This window comes from Vigna unguiculata, chromosome 11, assembly GCF_004118075.2.
Source record: "Vigna unguiculata cultivar IT97K-499-35 chromosome 11, ASM411807v1, whole genome shotgun sequence".
NCBI classification, from domain to species: Eukaryota; Viridiplantae; Streptophyta; class Magnoliopsida; order Fabales; family Fabaceae; genus Vigna; species Vigna unguiculata.
This window is the reverse complement of record NC_040289.1, coordinates 8,518,563-8,534,322: the sequence shown is the minus strand read 5'-3', so window position 1 is coordinate 8,534,322 and position 15,760 is coordinate 8,518,563. Positions and strand designations below refer to the sequence as shown.

General features: G+C 38.9%; 1 protein-coding gene across 1 annotated transcript; it reads right to left on the bottom strand.

Moving 5' to 3' along the window:
- Window positions 1-2,421: 2,421 nt before the first annotated feature.
- LOC114170150 lies at window positions 2,422-10,627 on the bottom strand. The gene is made up of 8 exons (XM_028055635.1): window positions 9,610-10,627; window positions 8,319-9,450; window positions 8,160-8,236; window positions 7,754-7,824; window positions 7,057-7,677; window positions 6,522-6,823; window positions 6,291-6,425; window positions 2,422-2,767 (listed from the first exon to the last, which is right to left on the bottom strand). Exons 1-8 carry the CDS (start codon window positions 10,625-10,627, stop codon window positions 2,422-2,424), a joined length of 3,702 nt encoding a protein of 1,233 aa, XP_027911436.1.
- Window positions 10,628-15,760: the final 5,133 nt, after the last annotated feature.

Below are 15,760 nucleotides of genomic sequence, written 5' to 3'. Positions count from 1 at the left end.
CAAACACGACTACCGCTAACTCCAAGTCGTGTGTCGGGTAATTCTTCTCATGCACCTTCAACTGTCTCGATGCATAAGCCACAGGCCGTTTATCCTGCATCAGCACACAGCCTAACCCCTGATACGAGGCATCACATACAGGTAATGCCTCCATGTCTTGAGGGCAAACACGACTGCCGCTAACTCCAAGTCGTGTGTCGGGTAATTCTTCTCATGCACCTTCAACTGTCTCGATGCATAAGCCACAGGCCGTTTATCTTGCATCAGCACACAGCCTAACCCCTGATACGAGGCATCACAGTACACCTCAAATGTTTTAGTCGTGTCGGGGATTGCCAATATCGGTGCGGTGGTCAGTCTTCTCTTCATATCCTCGAAACAAGCTTCACACTCATCTGTCCATGAGAAAGGCTGGTCCTTTCTCGTAAGCTGTGTAAGAGGACTCACCATCTTGGAGAAACCTTCCACAAACCGTCGATAATACCCTGCCAAACCTAGAAAACTCCGCACCTCTGAAACTGTTTGGGGCCTCTCCCACTTCACCACAGTCTCTATCTTTGCCGCATCAACGGCTATTCCTTGGGCTGAGATCACATGGCCCAGGAATTGTACCTCTTCCAACCAGAACTCACATTTTGATAACTTCCCATACAACTGGTGCTCTCTGAGAATCCACAAAACTACTCTCAGATGCTCTGCGTGTTCTTCTCTGCTCTCAGAGTAGATCAGAATGTCATCGATAAACACTACTACAAACTGATCTAGGTATGGCCTGAAAATCCTATTCATGTAATCCATGAATATAGCCGGCGCATTGGTCACTCCAAATGGCATCACTACATACTTGTAGTGACCATACCGTGATCGAAAAGCAGTCTTCTGGACATCCTCCGGCCTGACAAGGATTTGATGATATCCAGATCTCAGGTCTATTTTGGAGAACACTGCAGCTCCCCTCAACTGATCCAATAGATCGTCAATCCTCGGCAACGGGTACTTATTCTTTATCGTCAGCTTATTCAGCTGCCGGTAATCAACACACAACCGGGAGCTACCATCTTTCTTTTTCACTAACAGAACCGGTGCTCCCCACGGTGATGCACTCGGTCGGATGAACTTCTTCTCAAGCAGATCCTCAATCTGTTTCTTTAACTCGGCTAACTCAGCAGGCGTCATTCTGTACGGTGCCATAGAAACTGGCCCAGCGCCAGGGATGAGATCAATGGAGAAATCTACATCCCTGCTAGGCGGTAACTCTGGAATCTCATCCGGAAATACATCTGCATATTCATCCACTACCGGAATCCTACTGATCTTCTCGGCCGTGCTCATCTTCTCTGCTTGAGCCACAATCATGTAACATGTAGCTCCAGCCTCAATCTCCCTCACCGCCTGATTAGACGAGATAAGTTCTAACCCCACCGTATCAGGAAACACTATCTTGCGCTGCCCGCAATCAATGACGACATGGTTACTCGACAACCAATCCATGCCCAAAATCACATCTAAACCCTCCATCGGCAAACATATGAGGTTCAGTCTGAACCTACGGCCTGCCACCTCCATAGGGCACCCCACGCACATAGAAGTGGTGGATACCTCTCCAGACGTTGGCGTTGCGACTAAAAGCTCGCACCCCAGCTCTCTCATCGTAAGCCCGAGCCTCCTCACACATTCATTAGACACAAACGAATGGGTGGCTCCCGAGTCGAACAACACCACTACCTCGTGATCACACAACAGACATAGAAACTGTAAAAGGTTACCTGACTGTTTCGCCTCTGTGGTCGTCAAAGCAAACACACGCCCCGGCGCTCTGGGTCGGTCTCCTATTGGCCTCTTAGCTGGCACACCGCCAGCTGGTCTTCTGTTAGGACACTGACATGCAAAGTGCCCTGTCTGCTGACATACGTAGCACTTACCAATGCTACTGCCTACACCTGTACTGCTGGCCGGTCTAGTGCAATCCCTCCTCAAGTGTTCCCCGCCACAGTTATAACACTATAGCCTTCCCCAGGTAGTCGGCGGTCTGCTATAAGGTTTCCTCTGTGGTCTGACATCTGGGGTAGTCCTCTGCTGTTTTCCTCCACTACTCGACCCGGTCTCCAACTGTTCCACAGTCTTGGCCTGTTCGACCAAAACTAGAAACTCTCTAATCCGAAGTGGCACAATGAAACGACGTATCTCATGTTTTAATCCGCCCTCGAACTTCCTACACCTCCACTCCTCGGTGACTATTGGGGTGTAGAAACGCGCCAGATACTCGAACCTTTCTATGTATGTCGCCACAATCATGGTCCCCTGCTGAAGAGTAAGGAACTCTGCCTCCCACTCGTGCCTCGCACTGTCGGGAAAGTACTTCTCCAGGAACCTTGTCCTGAAGGCAGTCCATGTCACCTGCTCCTCACGGGTCTGCATCAACTACTGCATCCCCTGCCACCAATACTCTGCGTCTGCCACCAGGAGAAATGTGACAAACAACAGCCTCTGCTCATCCGTGCACCCCAGCACTCGATAGATCTTCTCGCATTCTCGCATCCAGGCATCTGCCTCACCAGGAGTGGCCTTACCAGAGAACTTGGCTGGCCGGTGTTTCATGAAATCCTCCATAGATACTGGTCGGGTAGGTGCCACTACAGCTCTGGGTGGCGCCGCTATGGGTTGCATCGCGTCCACCATACGATGGATCGCCTGAGCTATGTCATCAGCTCCAGCTGTGTTCCTCCTCCTACGGTTAGCCATAGCTCGTGCACGCCACATATTATAGCTATTCACATATACAGCTCATATTAGGATTTCATATCCAAAAATAAACTAACAACACAAACACTTAGTCCCGCAAACGTAACACGGTATGCTTACTCCCCATAGACCCCAAAAAATCATTTTGAAAACCATTGCTCTGATACCAAATGTAACATCCCGTTAGGATATTACTGATTTATAAATAAATAAAATAAATAAATTAAAACTGGGCGCATTTAATAATACTTCACTTTCCCAAAACGCGGGAAAATTTAAAAACTTCGTTAAACCATCGAATAAAGTCTATGAATATCAACACCATAACGTTATAAATATTCCCATCAGGGTTTACAACTGTTTTCAAAGGCGATAAAGTAAACATAAGCAATTCCCCAAGTATAACCCCTCTCCGCGGCTAAGCGTCATCTGAGCCACCTGCATCAACAGAATCTGCTCCCGTGTACCGCGTACACGATCATCGCCACACACATGCAGATAGGGTGAGCTTAACAATTTAATCACATATGTAAAGTTACAGAAATATAATCATATAAACACAAGAGATCGTACATAACACAAACATCTCACATTGCCCTATTCTTTAATTCTTGCCATCTGACCCCCAGTCAAATTATTCGTGTTCTACAACGTCTAAGGATTTCTTCAAGGTGACTTGCTGCCATACCTATCGGCCACAACCGATAGAGCACGTGCGGGAAAACATGCTATGGATCATACACCGCAACGCCAGGTAGAGTTCCCATATACGAACAAAGTCCGCATCGTCCCAAGACTACCAAACTCGTCAGCCAACAACTGAGGAGGGCAATCTATTTGGACCCATCCGTACTGGCCACAACCAGCACACTCACACCGGCAACACTCGTCAACCCGAGCCACAACTCAAGGGTTCCTCGTGTTCATCCGCCATCCCGAGCCACAACTCAAGAGATGCTATTCCGAGCCACAGCTCAAGGAATACCACGTGCTTAACCCCTATCCCGAGCCACAACTCCAGGGATACGTTCCGAGCCACAACTCAAGGAACACCAGCAATCTCACCCTTAAAGCATCTCTAGACGCACTATAGATCACAAATTCATAAATAAAACTCAAAGCTGCAGCAGTATAAATCGCCTGGCGGGGGACACGTGCCGCCAGGCGCTGCCAGCTCCCAGACCGCCTAGCGGGTGTCGCGTTCCGCCAGGCGCACAACGCCTCAAAACCCTCCTCGCTGCAGGTACCGCCTGGCGGGAAGTCCCTCACCGCCAGGCGCCCAAGAATCAGGTACCCCCTGTATGGTCACTTCCGCCTGGCGGTCTCCAACTCACCGCCAGGCGGCATATCAGTAGTCTCTCTTAACTGATTTTACTCATTTCTTTCCTGGTTCGACTTTGTGACAGTTTGCACTCTAAGTTAGCCCTACTGACATTGCACCCTCCCGACTAATACATCTGTACTACAAGCAAGCTATTTAATATCACAAGTCTCTATACCACAAAGAAATCCAAGTCCCAATTACCATTACTATAATGTCTTACAACCAATCTTACCAATCCCACAACTCACTGATAGTCTCAGGCACCCATACCAGTTACATCATCTCGTCATATATGTCTAAGCTTATCTCAACTTTTCCCTAAGTCACCAATCTTTTTTTTTATACCATTATCCCATAAAATTGTCCCCTTTGGATTTTCTTAGTTAACCATACAATTCAGTGTTTTCTCCTATCACCATAACAGTCCCTACCCGAGTCGTACCTCCCTCACTGCCACTCTCTCCGCAGTCCTTACTGTACTCGAGATATATGCCCACTCCACTTCCACTCCTTCACATTCATACCAACTTTCACGTAACCTTACTAAAGTTTGCTCATTCCATTACTGCACCTAACCCAATCCTCCTCTCGGTCAATCCCCTCTAAAATCACATAGCATCAAAACTCCTCCCTCTAACACACCTCCCAACCACGCTGTTTCCTCTCCCTGTGTTGGCGCCTGGCGGCAATTCCCACGCCGCCAGGCGGTGCATCAGTTCTGGGAATTCCAGATTCACGCACCGCACCAACGAGTGACCAACTCTCTTCCCAGTTCTCAAGACTTATCTCACTTAATGGTTGGTTATACGAACTGTACCTACCCCATAACAATTCTCTCAGAGTTATCTGCCAGTGGTCTCACATTATCAAATTCCCAATTTTCGACCTAATTATCCAGTTGCACTGTTGCATTCAATTTAACCCTAATTACACTGTGTTAAGTAATTTTTACAACATCTAATGATCACACAAATACCATCACAACGTTTCTTTGGTTATACAATCTCTCAGAACTTAAAAATCATAAAAATCGAGACATTTTGCTCGCGTCGCCTGGCAGTTGGACCAACATTGCCTGGCCCTTCACCCAAAACCAAAAACTGGTAAAAGTTCCATGCATCGCCTGGCGGTTGGGAGTGTGCCGCCAGGCGGTTCCCTTTCCAGAACCCCAAAACAACATAAATCCATATGCGTCGCCTGGCGGTAGTTCATCACCCGCCAGGCGGTTTCTGGAAATTTTCCAGAAATGCAGGATCTCGTGAATTTAATAACATGCAGGCATTCATATTATCATACATCACATGATATCATATAGCGAAACAAAAATAACGGAGTCCAGCTCCCCTAACCTGGAATTTCCTTTGCTTGAATTGAGTTGTTTGAGATATTCCAATGATCCCTACTTCTTCCCCTTCTTGATGTGGTCACTCAAACCTCACCAGAACCTCACCAATCTCTCTGATTTTCGTGCTCTAATTTAGGTTGCTATTCCAGCTTGCCAAAACCTTCCCTATGGCCACTTTTTACCCTTTTTTAAACTTGGCTTTTAGTAGGGTTTAATTACCTAAAACGGAATTTACTTATTGGTACTGTTAATTATCATTTATTGACCTTTATGATCTGTTTTCCAGCTACCCAAGGCTGCCTCTCAACTATCTAGGGTTCTTCCCAACCTTTCATATCCAATTCCAGGCCAAAATGCCAAAAATATAGTTTAATGTAAGTTCTCCAAGGTTCAAACCCACAACCATGTAATCACCAAGTCTATATCAAACCATTTAACCAATTCATATTTCTTGTTAGGAATCACAATTCAATTATCATAATATACAAGAACATGTTTTCATAAATTTAAATAACAAAACCATAACATCAAAAGTTAGCATACATAGGACTCGAACCCAAGTCCTCTCGCACAATCAAAGTGCTCTCAACCACATGAGCTAGCACTTTTCCATGTCATACCAACCATAATTTAATGTCATAATTATTACCCCTCCCGTATTTATTAATTAATTATTTATTTAATTAATTAAATTCTACGGGTCTTACAAATGGCATGCTCATGAGTAGTAATGGAACCGCTTGTGTGTAGGCTCCGACCCTTGGGGGAAGCTCTGTTCCTTTGGGCTGTAATACATTTATTACGATAGGCTGGAGAATTCCAATGTGTCAGCAATTGATTCCACACCTCATCCCCAAGCCAATAAGGTCGTTGTCCTACAATTCTGGCCTCTCTAAACATCTCCAAGAGCCTATGTGAAGCTCTAGAGTTAAAATTTGTGTGAATTTGAGCTTCATGCTCAGGTCTCCACTGAGCCTTGTGATGGCCTGGGAAGCAACTCTAGAAGGATAAAACCTGCACATGATTTAAGAAAATTAATTCACAAAAGGGCAAGGTAAAATAAGTCATGTAAAAGAAAATAGTTTTTAAGATGGAAGAAGTTATTCTTACCCTTTCCCATAAGGTTCAATTGTGGGTCGTTCATTGGGAGGAGGGTCAACAAAAGCAGCATCTGCATTAGTGGGACCAGAAGAGGCAGGATCACTAGGTGAAGGTAATGGTATGGGTGCAAGACCTACAAAGATTGACTGTAAGGCTGCACTATGTGTGTCAGCAAGAGTGGATGGACTGGATATGGATGGTCTTGCAGGAGGAACTTTTATCAGGTAGCGTGGCCTTTTTGGTGCCCTTTTTGGTTTTGCTACCTCTTTCCCCTTGCCAGGATTAGGTGGACCCCTGGATGACATTGTGCACTATTTTCAACAAATACTATTAGAATAAATAAACGATGAATATTAATGTCAAATTATATGTACAAATATTAAAAGGTAAAAGGTCATGTTATAAATATTAAAAAATAATCATCATCACTGTCATCGTTCATGACTTCATAATTTTCATCATCATCATCATCGTTGTCTTCTTCTTCTTCCTCTTCTTCTTCTTCTTCTTCTTCATGTTCTTCTTCTTCTTCTTCTTCTTCTACTTCATCTTCTTCCAATTCTTCACCATCCCCACCAAGGTCATGCAATGTAGAGACACCTTCAACTTCAATTATTTGATGGGCATGTGACATTTCATCAACTTGATAGGGAATATCATCTTCCACCTCATTTGACTCAACATGACCCCTAGGCTTAGTTTGTATTGCAACACACCAACCACGTTTGTTGATGTTCCGAAATGCTGGATACGAGACATAATAAACTTGTTTAACATTATTTACTAGAATGAATGGATCAAATGGTGGGTATCTTAAATTGATTTGAAGTTCGACAGTATTATACGTAGGATGTACTCTTGTACCATTTCTAGAAGGATCAAACCATTCACAATAAAAAAGAACAACTTTCTTTGGATAAGTAGAGGTGTTGTACTCTAGCTCATATATTTTATGAATTATTTCATAAAAATCATCATAACCACCCTCTGTGAGGCCTTTCACGTACACACCACAATTAATTGTCTTCTTCTCGTTCGACCATGCATTAGTGTGAAATTTGTATCCATTGACAAAGTATGTGTGCCACTCCTTCACGCATCTCATGGGTTGGTTTGCCAAATCCCTTAACTCTTGATTTCTAACACATAATGGCTCGTTGTAAACCTAAAAATTGTGTGAAAATTGAAAGTTTAGTCAACTTTAGCAACAAAGGTTCTTGAACTAAGAAGACTGCACTTACTTGGTTTCTAAACCAATGAGGAAAATTTGAGTATATGTTGGTAGAAGACGTTCCTTGAGGTATTTGCTCAGCTACAAGGAATGAGTTGTCAAAGGAAGATTAACAATACAGTGAATACAAATAGCTTAAAAGGAATTTACCGTTTAGGTTGTAGACAATGGGATTAGAACTTACTCAAGGTACGGTTTAACTTCAGTGCAATTAATTAACACATGCACATGAGCAGAGTTGAATTCAGCATCAGTTAACCAATAAGTGCACTCCTTGCCTGCGTGACGACCGACTTGTTTAAACACCGATAATGTTGACTCAGATGTTTGACTTTGCCATTGTGTTTCATTCCTACGATTTTTCGAACACAACGTGAAGTTTTGAAAATAGTGAGAGCAAAAGTATGTGGTCTCACGATGCAAGTAAGTTGCACAAATGGATCCTTCTACTCTGGCTTTATTTTTTACAGAACGCTTTGATTCCCCCATAAATCTTTACAAATAAAAAATGTGCACATTAGAATTGAACACGAGAATAAGAGTTCAAAGTTCAAACAATTAAGTAATCATATCACCTTTCAAATGGATACATCCACCTATATTGTACTGGTCCGCCAAGCCATGCTTCATATGGAAGATGAATAGGGAGATGCTCCATTGAATCAAAGAATCCTGGAGGAAATATTCTTTCCAATTTGCAAATAATAAGAGGAATATTTTCCTCTAGTTTTTGTAATGAATCCTCCTTCAGTGTCGTTGAGCACAAGTCTTTGAAGAACTGACTAATTTCTATTAGAGGATTTAACACATGTATCGGCAACGAGCTGAACGCAATAGGGAGTAATGTCTCCATGAATACATGACAATCATGACTCTTCATACCATGAATACTACCCTTTTCAATATCAGCACATCTTGCCAAGTTTGAAGAATAACCATCTAGCATTCTAAGCTCTTTGATCCAACGACAAACTATTTTAGCTTCATCTTTTGTCATCGTATCATTTGCTTTTGGCTTGAGCCACTTCCCATCGCCCTGTGACTTCAACTGCAAGTCTTTGCGCCGACAATATAAACCAATATCTCTTCTTACTTTGTCATTATCTTTTGTCTTACCACTAACATTCATCACTGTGTTGAAGATGTTGTCAAAGAAATTCTTTTCTATATGCATGACATCAAGATTATGTCTTAGCAAGTTATCTTTCCAATATGGAAGATCCCAAAAGATAGTTTTTTTAGTCCAATTATGCCACTCTCCATACCCATCGATCCTTATGAGACCACTTTCAGTCACTTTTGGAAAATGTTTGACTCTTCTCCAAAGGTGTGATGGAGTCAACCTCAGAGGTGGCCCATCCGTTTCAACTTCCCCTTTGCGAAATGCCCTAGTGTTTCTCCTAAATGGATGGTCACTTGGCAAGAATCGACGATGACAATCAAACCAACAACTTTTCTGACCATAATTCAATGTGAACGACTTAGTATGCTCCATACAATGCGGACAGGCTAATCTACCATGTGTGCTCCAACCGGATAACATCCCATATGCAGGGAAGTCATTAATAGTCCACATTAAAGCTGCCCTCAATAGGAAATTTTGCTTCCTTGAAACATCATACGTCCAAATACCACTCCACAGCTTATTCAAATCATCAATCAAAGGCTCTAGATAAACATCTATCGATGCCTTTGGATTAGATGGACCTGGTATTATACACGTCAAAAACATATAAGGCTTAGTCATACACATCTCAGGTGGAAGATTGTAAGGAGTAACAATCATAGGCCAACAAGAATAGGGTGATGATGATGCCTGGATGTACGGATTAAATCCATCTGAATAGAGACCAAGTCAAACGTTACGGGGATCACTGGCGAAGGAAGGATGCTTTCGATCAAAGTGCTTCCAAGCTTGTCCATCGAATGGATGACGTAGCATGCCTTCTATTTTGTTCTCATCATGCCATGTCATATGTTGTGCTGTTTGCATTAAAGCAAACATTCTTTGTAGTCTTAAAATTATAGGCAAGTAGAACATGGACTTCAATGGAATTGGTTTTTTTTTGCCTCTGGCCTCCATGGAGTGTACGATATCGAGGGTGTCCACAAAATTTGCATTGGAGCAAAGATGCATCATTTTTCCATTATCATTGTCATAGAAAAACATACAGTCGTTCATACAACAATCAATCTTCTTATACTCCAATCCCAACTTTGAAACTAATCTCTTTGCTTCATAGTAATTCTTGGGCAAAGAATTATTTGGTGGTGTTAGATCTAAAATGAGTTTTGCAATGTTGTCCAATGCTTGGTTGGGAATGTTCCAGTTGGATTTGAGGGACAAAAGTCTGATGCATACTGACAATTTAGACTCTGTAACCCCTTCAAATGCAAGTTCATTGGCATCTGCTAATAAATTGTAAAATCTCTGACTGAAGTCATTTGGAGACTCTTCTAAATGACTCCCGTCTGCTTCTTCAAATGAATCATGTTGGCCAAGAGCATTACTCAACATCTCTTGCATATACATAATTTGATTCATCTCAAAGGTATGATCCACCGTGCTTGAACTAGGTAAATGTGTGTCATGTTCACCCAAATAAACAGAGGGCACTTCTTCACCGTGAAATGTCCAAATCCAGTAATCTGGCATGAATCCTTTTTTGTATAAATGAACTTTAACTTCCTCATCTTTCAAAATATGAGTACATTCGCACTTAATGCAGGGACATCTAATCCCTCCCTCAAGAGCATAATATTTATATTGTCGAGCAATCTGAATAAACTGTTCAACTCCTATCACAAAAGTTTCCTTCAAGCCTCTCCTACCACTGTAACAACGGTCATACACCCAACGACAGTAGCTAGGAACTTCACCCATGTTCTGTGAGAAGGCAAACAATGACAGTGTTACTTTTGTGGTAGTCAAAGAACATGGGGCTTAAGTAATAAACCTATTACTACTTAAGTCCAACATGAAAGGAAACCTCTGATTACCAATTTCTATTTCATATCTTACAAACCTTAAATGGTAAGATACGAGGGACAAAGTGCAATAGAAAAGAATGAGAGGAAATTGAGAAAAGAGGTTCGCTTGTTACTCTGCTATAATTACTTTTTTAGTAGTGTACGCAAATTTAAATTATTTTTCTATTCATAACTTGTATGCATGATTAAACATTCAAAGCAATGTTTTAGTGGCTGTATATAAGACTCAAAATAGAAAATGGATCATTCATTCAATAATTTTGTTTTAAGACCAACCAACAAGGTACTTCCTCAAGGCCAGCAAAATAAATTAAGAAATGAGGAGTAGAATGCATCATTAATTCTATTACTGGTTTTGGAAGCCCTCAAAAAACAACAAAAAACAAAATACTAGTGACTAAAGAAACCCAACTACCCTTAAGGAAACCCACTGAACCACTCTACCAATTAAACCAACCACACAACACATAAAGTGACTAAGAACGAAACCACATAACAAAATTAATATTGATACAATAGTTAATTAAAGATGAGAAAGAAAGCAAGGTTGACCTTCTTCTTGACTATGAACCAATAGTAGAACATCATCCTTAACCCGAAATACAACGTGACTAAGGCACCAAGTTTCTTTGTATTTTATTTTATGTCTTTTTACATGTAAAGATCATCAACTCATCACATTTATAACTCAAAAATCAGCCATGCATGCTCTGCTAAAAATTATAATGCATGAATATAGGAAATGTAAAAATTGAGGGCAAATGGAAAGAAATACCTCACAAAAATACAACCCTTCTAGGGGAATCCTTCGCAACTCTTGTCAATTTAGGTCCACAACCTCCTTGACCCTTACCCTTTCCTCCCCTATCATAATCAAGATAAAATGATAAAGTTTTCAAATTTCCATTACAACATGAATCAAAGGCAAAGGAAGAAATTGAAATGAAATACAAACAACATATACGAACTTCAATAGAACAAAAGTTCATAACTACTTAATTAGCTTGTCACTATATTAATTTCTGCATTAGGGCTTATATAAGAAGCCACTAGAATGAGTATTAGTCTTAGTGTAGGAATAGGTTGCTATTAACCAAAGCCTAAACATGAAAGGTAGGAAGAAGAAATATAATTCAAATGCTGGAGTTAATTATAATTAGTTTTAGAAACTAAGGTACAAAAATCAAAGGTTGGAGTTAATTAGAATTAACGTAACAATCACTCAAAGTAATAAGAGGCTAAAGCAACCGTGTTAAAGGATTTGGCAATAGAATTAGGAATGCAATGAGGCTTATGAAATAATAGATTGAAACTGAATTAGAACCTCACTTAAATAGATTTCATTGCACCAAGATAAGGAATGCAAGTAGCATGCTCAAATGCACTCTATAAAGCTTACACAAATACAATCTTGGCCTCTAAAATTACTACAAAACTGGGAGTTATCACACCCCCAAACTTAGGCCTTTGCATTGCTAGATAAATAACAAAGAAAAGGAAACAAAAACTAAGCCCAAGACTCAATAACAAATTTCACAAGCTATAAATGCTGCCATACAAATTATTGGTTCAATGTCCCAAGTTAAATCCCAATTTGCCTCAAGAACCACTCTTGAACAAACCAAACCCATTTTATAAACTAGAATCGTGCAATTGGAATTGTGCAAATTCCCATTCAGACCCAAACAAAGGAAAGCACAATAGCATTTAATCACAACATTGGCCAAATCGCAACTAAACAAATGAAAGCACAACACCAATTCATGACAACATCAAATAATCACAGGTGTTATATTTAATTGCAAATGCTCAGGGACAAATTGACAGAAAATTAGATGCATCATAACAACACAGGATAAACTAAACATATAGTTGCCAACACTTCCTCCACAGTTAACATTATCAGTTCCACTAACCTCCGTCGATGGTGCAATCACCAATTTAGCAGCCTCTACTGCGCCAAGAGCTATCCCAAAAACTATGGCACTATGAAACAACGATCATCCCTCACAGCCTCAATGTTCATCACACAAACAAAAACACGAAATTAATAATAGAGGGATGAGATGGCGAAAAGAAGAGAATCAAACCCTGCTCACCGAAATTTTCTCCGCCAATGTCGCGACAACAGAACAATGGCAGCGGCGACACAGTGACGGTCTAGTCGAATGGGACACCCTCAGTAGCGGTTGCGTGGGGACACCGTCCTTCCTCTCAAATCTCTGGTAGCAAACCCTCGTTGCGGTGCCAGACCGTCGTCGCGATGGCAATGGATGACAGTGAAAGGTGTTCGGCGGATGAGGGTTCAGAGTGAGTTTTGCAGGGAAAATGAAGTGGGGAAAATGAAATCTGAAATGTTTAAGTCATTTTGTCGAGGCCCTTACCGAAGGATTTATCGACGGCACAATCTGTCGATAAGGGTTTAACACTTTTACCTACGCAATTACCGACGAAATAGTTTTCTCATACCATTTATTAACGGATCACCGACGAACATATTCGTCGGTAAATTCGACGACGATATTCGTCGATAAATCCGTCGATAATCAACTATTTGCGGCGAAAATGGATCCGTCGGTAATATTTCGCCGGAAATAAGTAAAATTCTTGTAGTGGTAGTTATACCAATTAATTTCTCATGTTGGCGTTATACTTTATGTTTCTCTTTTATGAAGGGTATTCTTATTTGATGAGTTAGTAGGTTCTTATGTAGTGTTGTGGTCTTGGGTTGATCTTGATATTAAAATATGTGTTTTAAGAACGATACATGTGTATAATATGAAGAGTAAGACATGCTAAGGTAATGAAATGATTTTATTTATAAATTATGAAATCTTTTTATGGTATTCGTAAACTCATTTGAGGAAAGTTATATTATAATAGAGAGTAGTGTATGAAGTGAAAGTAATGATGAAAAGAGTTGTGAATTGTGTTATAAGAAAGTGTAACGATTTTAAGAGAGTGAAAGTAATAAAAGAATATGGTAGTTTTTATTGGGAGTGTAATTCTTCATTTTTATTTTCAAGTTTACTGTTTATTTGAATTTATGAGGTTGGAATAAATCAGTTTCGAATACGTGTGCAAAAGAAAATTTACACGAATTAATTGTAGTTTTTAGTTTGGTATATATACTTAGATAGATGAACTTTTAAATTCTTTTATATTGTTTTGCATTAGGTGTTTTTATTTAGAATCTATAATACATGTGTAATTTTTCCATAACTACATATGAATAAGATTTTCTTAGTACACATTTTACTTTTTTTAATATATTCTTTAGGGTTTATATATATTTTTCATATATATATATATATATATATATATATATATGATATGATATGATGTTATAGTCATTGAGAAATTGTGATTCTATATATATGACATTGGTCTTAGACATATAAAATATTTGACACCACTTTTAACCAAAAATCCTAAGACAATGTGTTCATGGGTTTTTTCTCCTATATAGTATTTAATTTTTTCTTTTCTATCCTATGTAAAATTTTGACTCACATTTAGACTATTTTCAACACTTTAATACTTATATAAAGTTTATTTATTGTCTTCTGATTTGTTTATTTATTTATGTATCCTCTAGAAAATAATCATCAAAACTGACTTTCTCTCTTTCATTTGTTTTTTATAATTTTCAAGTTTTGTTTCTCAATTTCTTTTTTTTTTTCTCTCTATAATGACTTCAAACACTACAGAGCACAACTTTTTTGTCACGGTAAATATCACTTTCTAATTATATGTGACACTAAATATATTCTCATATGGCTTTTTTTTTTTTCAAAAAAATGTTTAATAACTGGACATAACAATTTCGCATGTGGATAAACACACATGACTTGAAGCGAGACAATAATCGTTTAAGCAAAAGTGTTGCTTTAAAAGCACAAGGCAGATGCGGTTGCATCTCTGTTTATGTGAGTTTGGATGCGCTCAAATAAGAGAATGATCATTTAGAACGAGGACCCCGGTCACTTAAACTAAAGCATGAATTATTTTGCATGTGATAAAATTAATACTAATAAATATTATAATCATAATAATATTAAAAGTAAATAAATTTAAAAAAAAAAACATCATCATGTTGTTCTATTTCTAGGGAGTAGGAGTGATTAAGTAGGTTGCACTATGTAGAAAGAGTTTACAACGTGATAGACTGCTTTGGTCTATTCCACCTAATCTGTCAAACGGATGAATTTAAACAAAACTACAACAAAATATATATATATATATATAAAGTAACTAAATTTAGAGAAAAAAAATTATTATTTTAATGATCAATTTAGATATTAATTTATAAACTAAAGATTATTGATATCTAAAATAGTCCTTTTCGTGAATGGAAAATTTTAGTATATTTTTCTCGAGAAAGATAATTCTAGTTTTAGTATGTTTTTTTTCTTTGTTATTGTATTTTTATTCTATTTTGGATTTGTATTATGATTAGAAATGTGTTTCTTTTGTCCAGTTTTGTTTTTTGATTTTTTTAGATTTACGAGTTTTGAGAGTTTTTTTTTTTTGCATATATCTCGAAGAAGAACTGAATCTTTTTACAAAACTATTAATTAGAGTATGATTTAGTCTTTTGATGGATAATAGATTAATTGGAGCCTAATTCAAAGTTGAGTTTTTTGTAGAAAGATAATTCAAGTTTAGGAAAAAAAAAAGACTTACTATCGAGTTGAGAAGAGCAATATTTTTTTTTATATTAATGATTAACCTTAAAATAAACAACTTTGCATGTTTGTGAAAAAGTTGAGATTTAAGAATGAAAAAGAGACTTGAGACTTCAAGATACTACAAGTTTACTATTGAGTTTATTTTATTGACAACTAGAACCATATTTTATTATTTTAATTCATTTGTTTTATATATTTATCTTTAATAGTGTTTTATATATTATCATTTTTTATTTCATATCAAAATATATAGATATGTCAACTAGAAAATTTAAATCAGGTTATTCAAAAATTTAAAAGAAAAGAAGAATTGAGGCTTTAATTGCATAACAAAA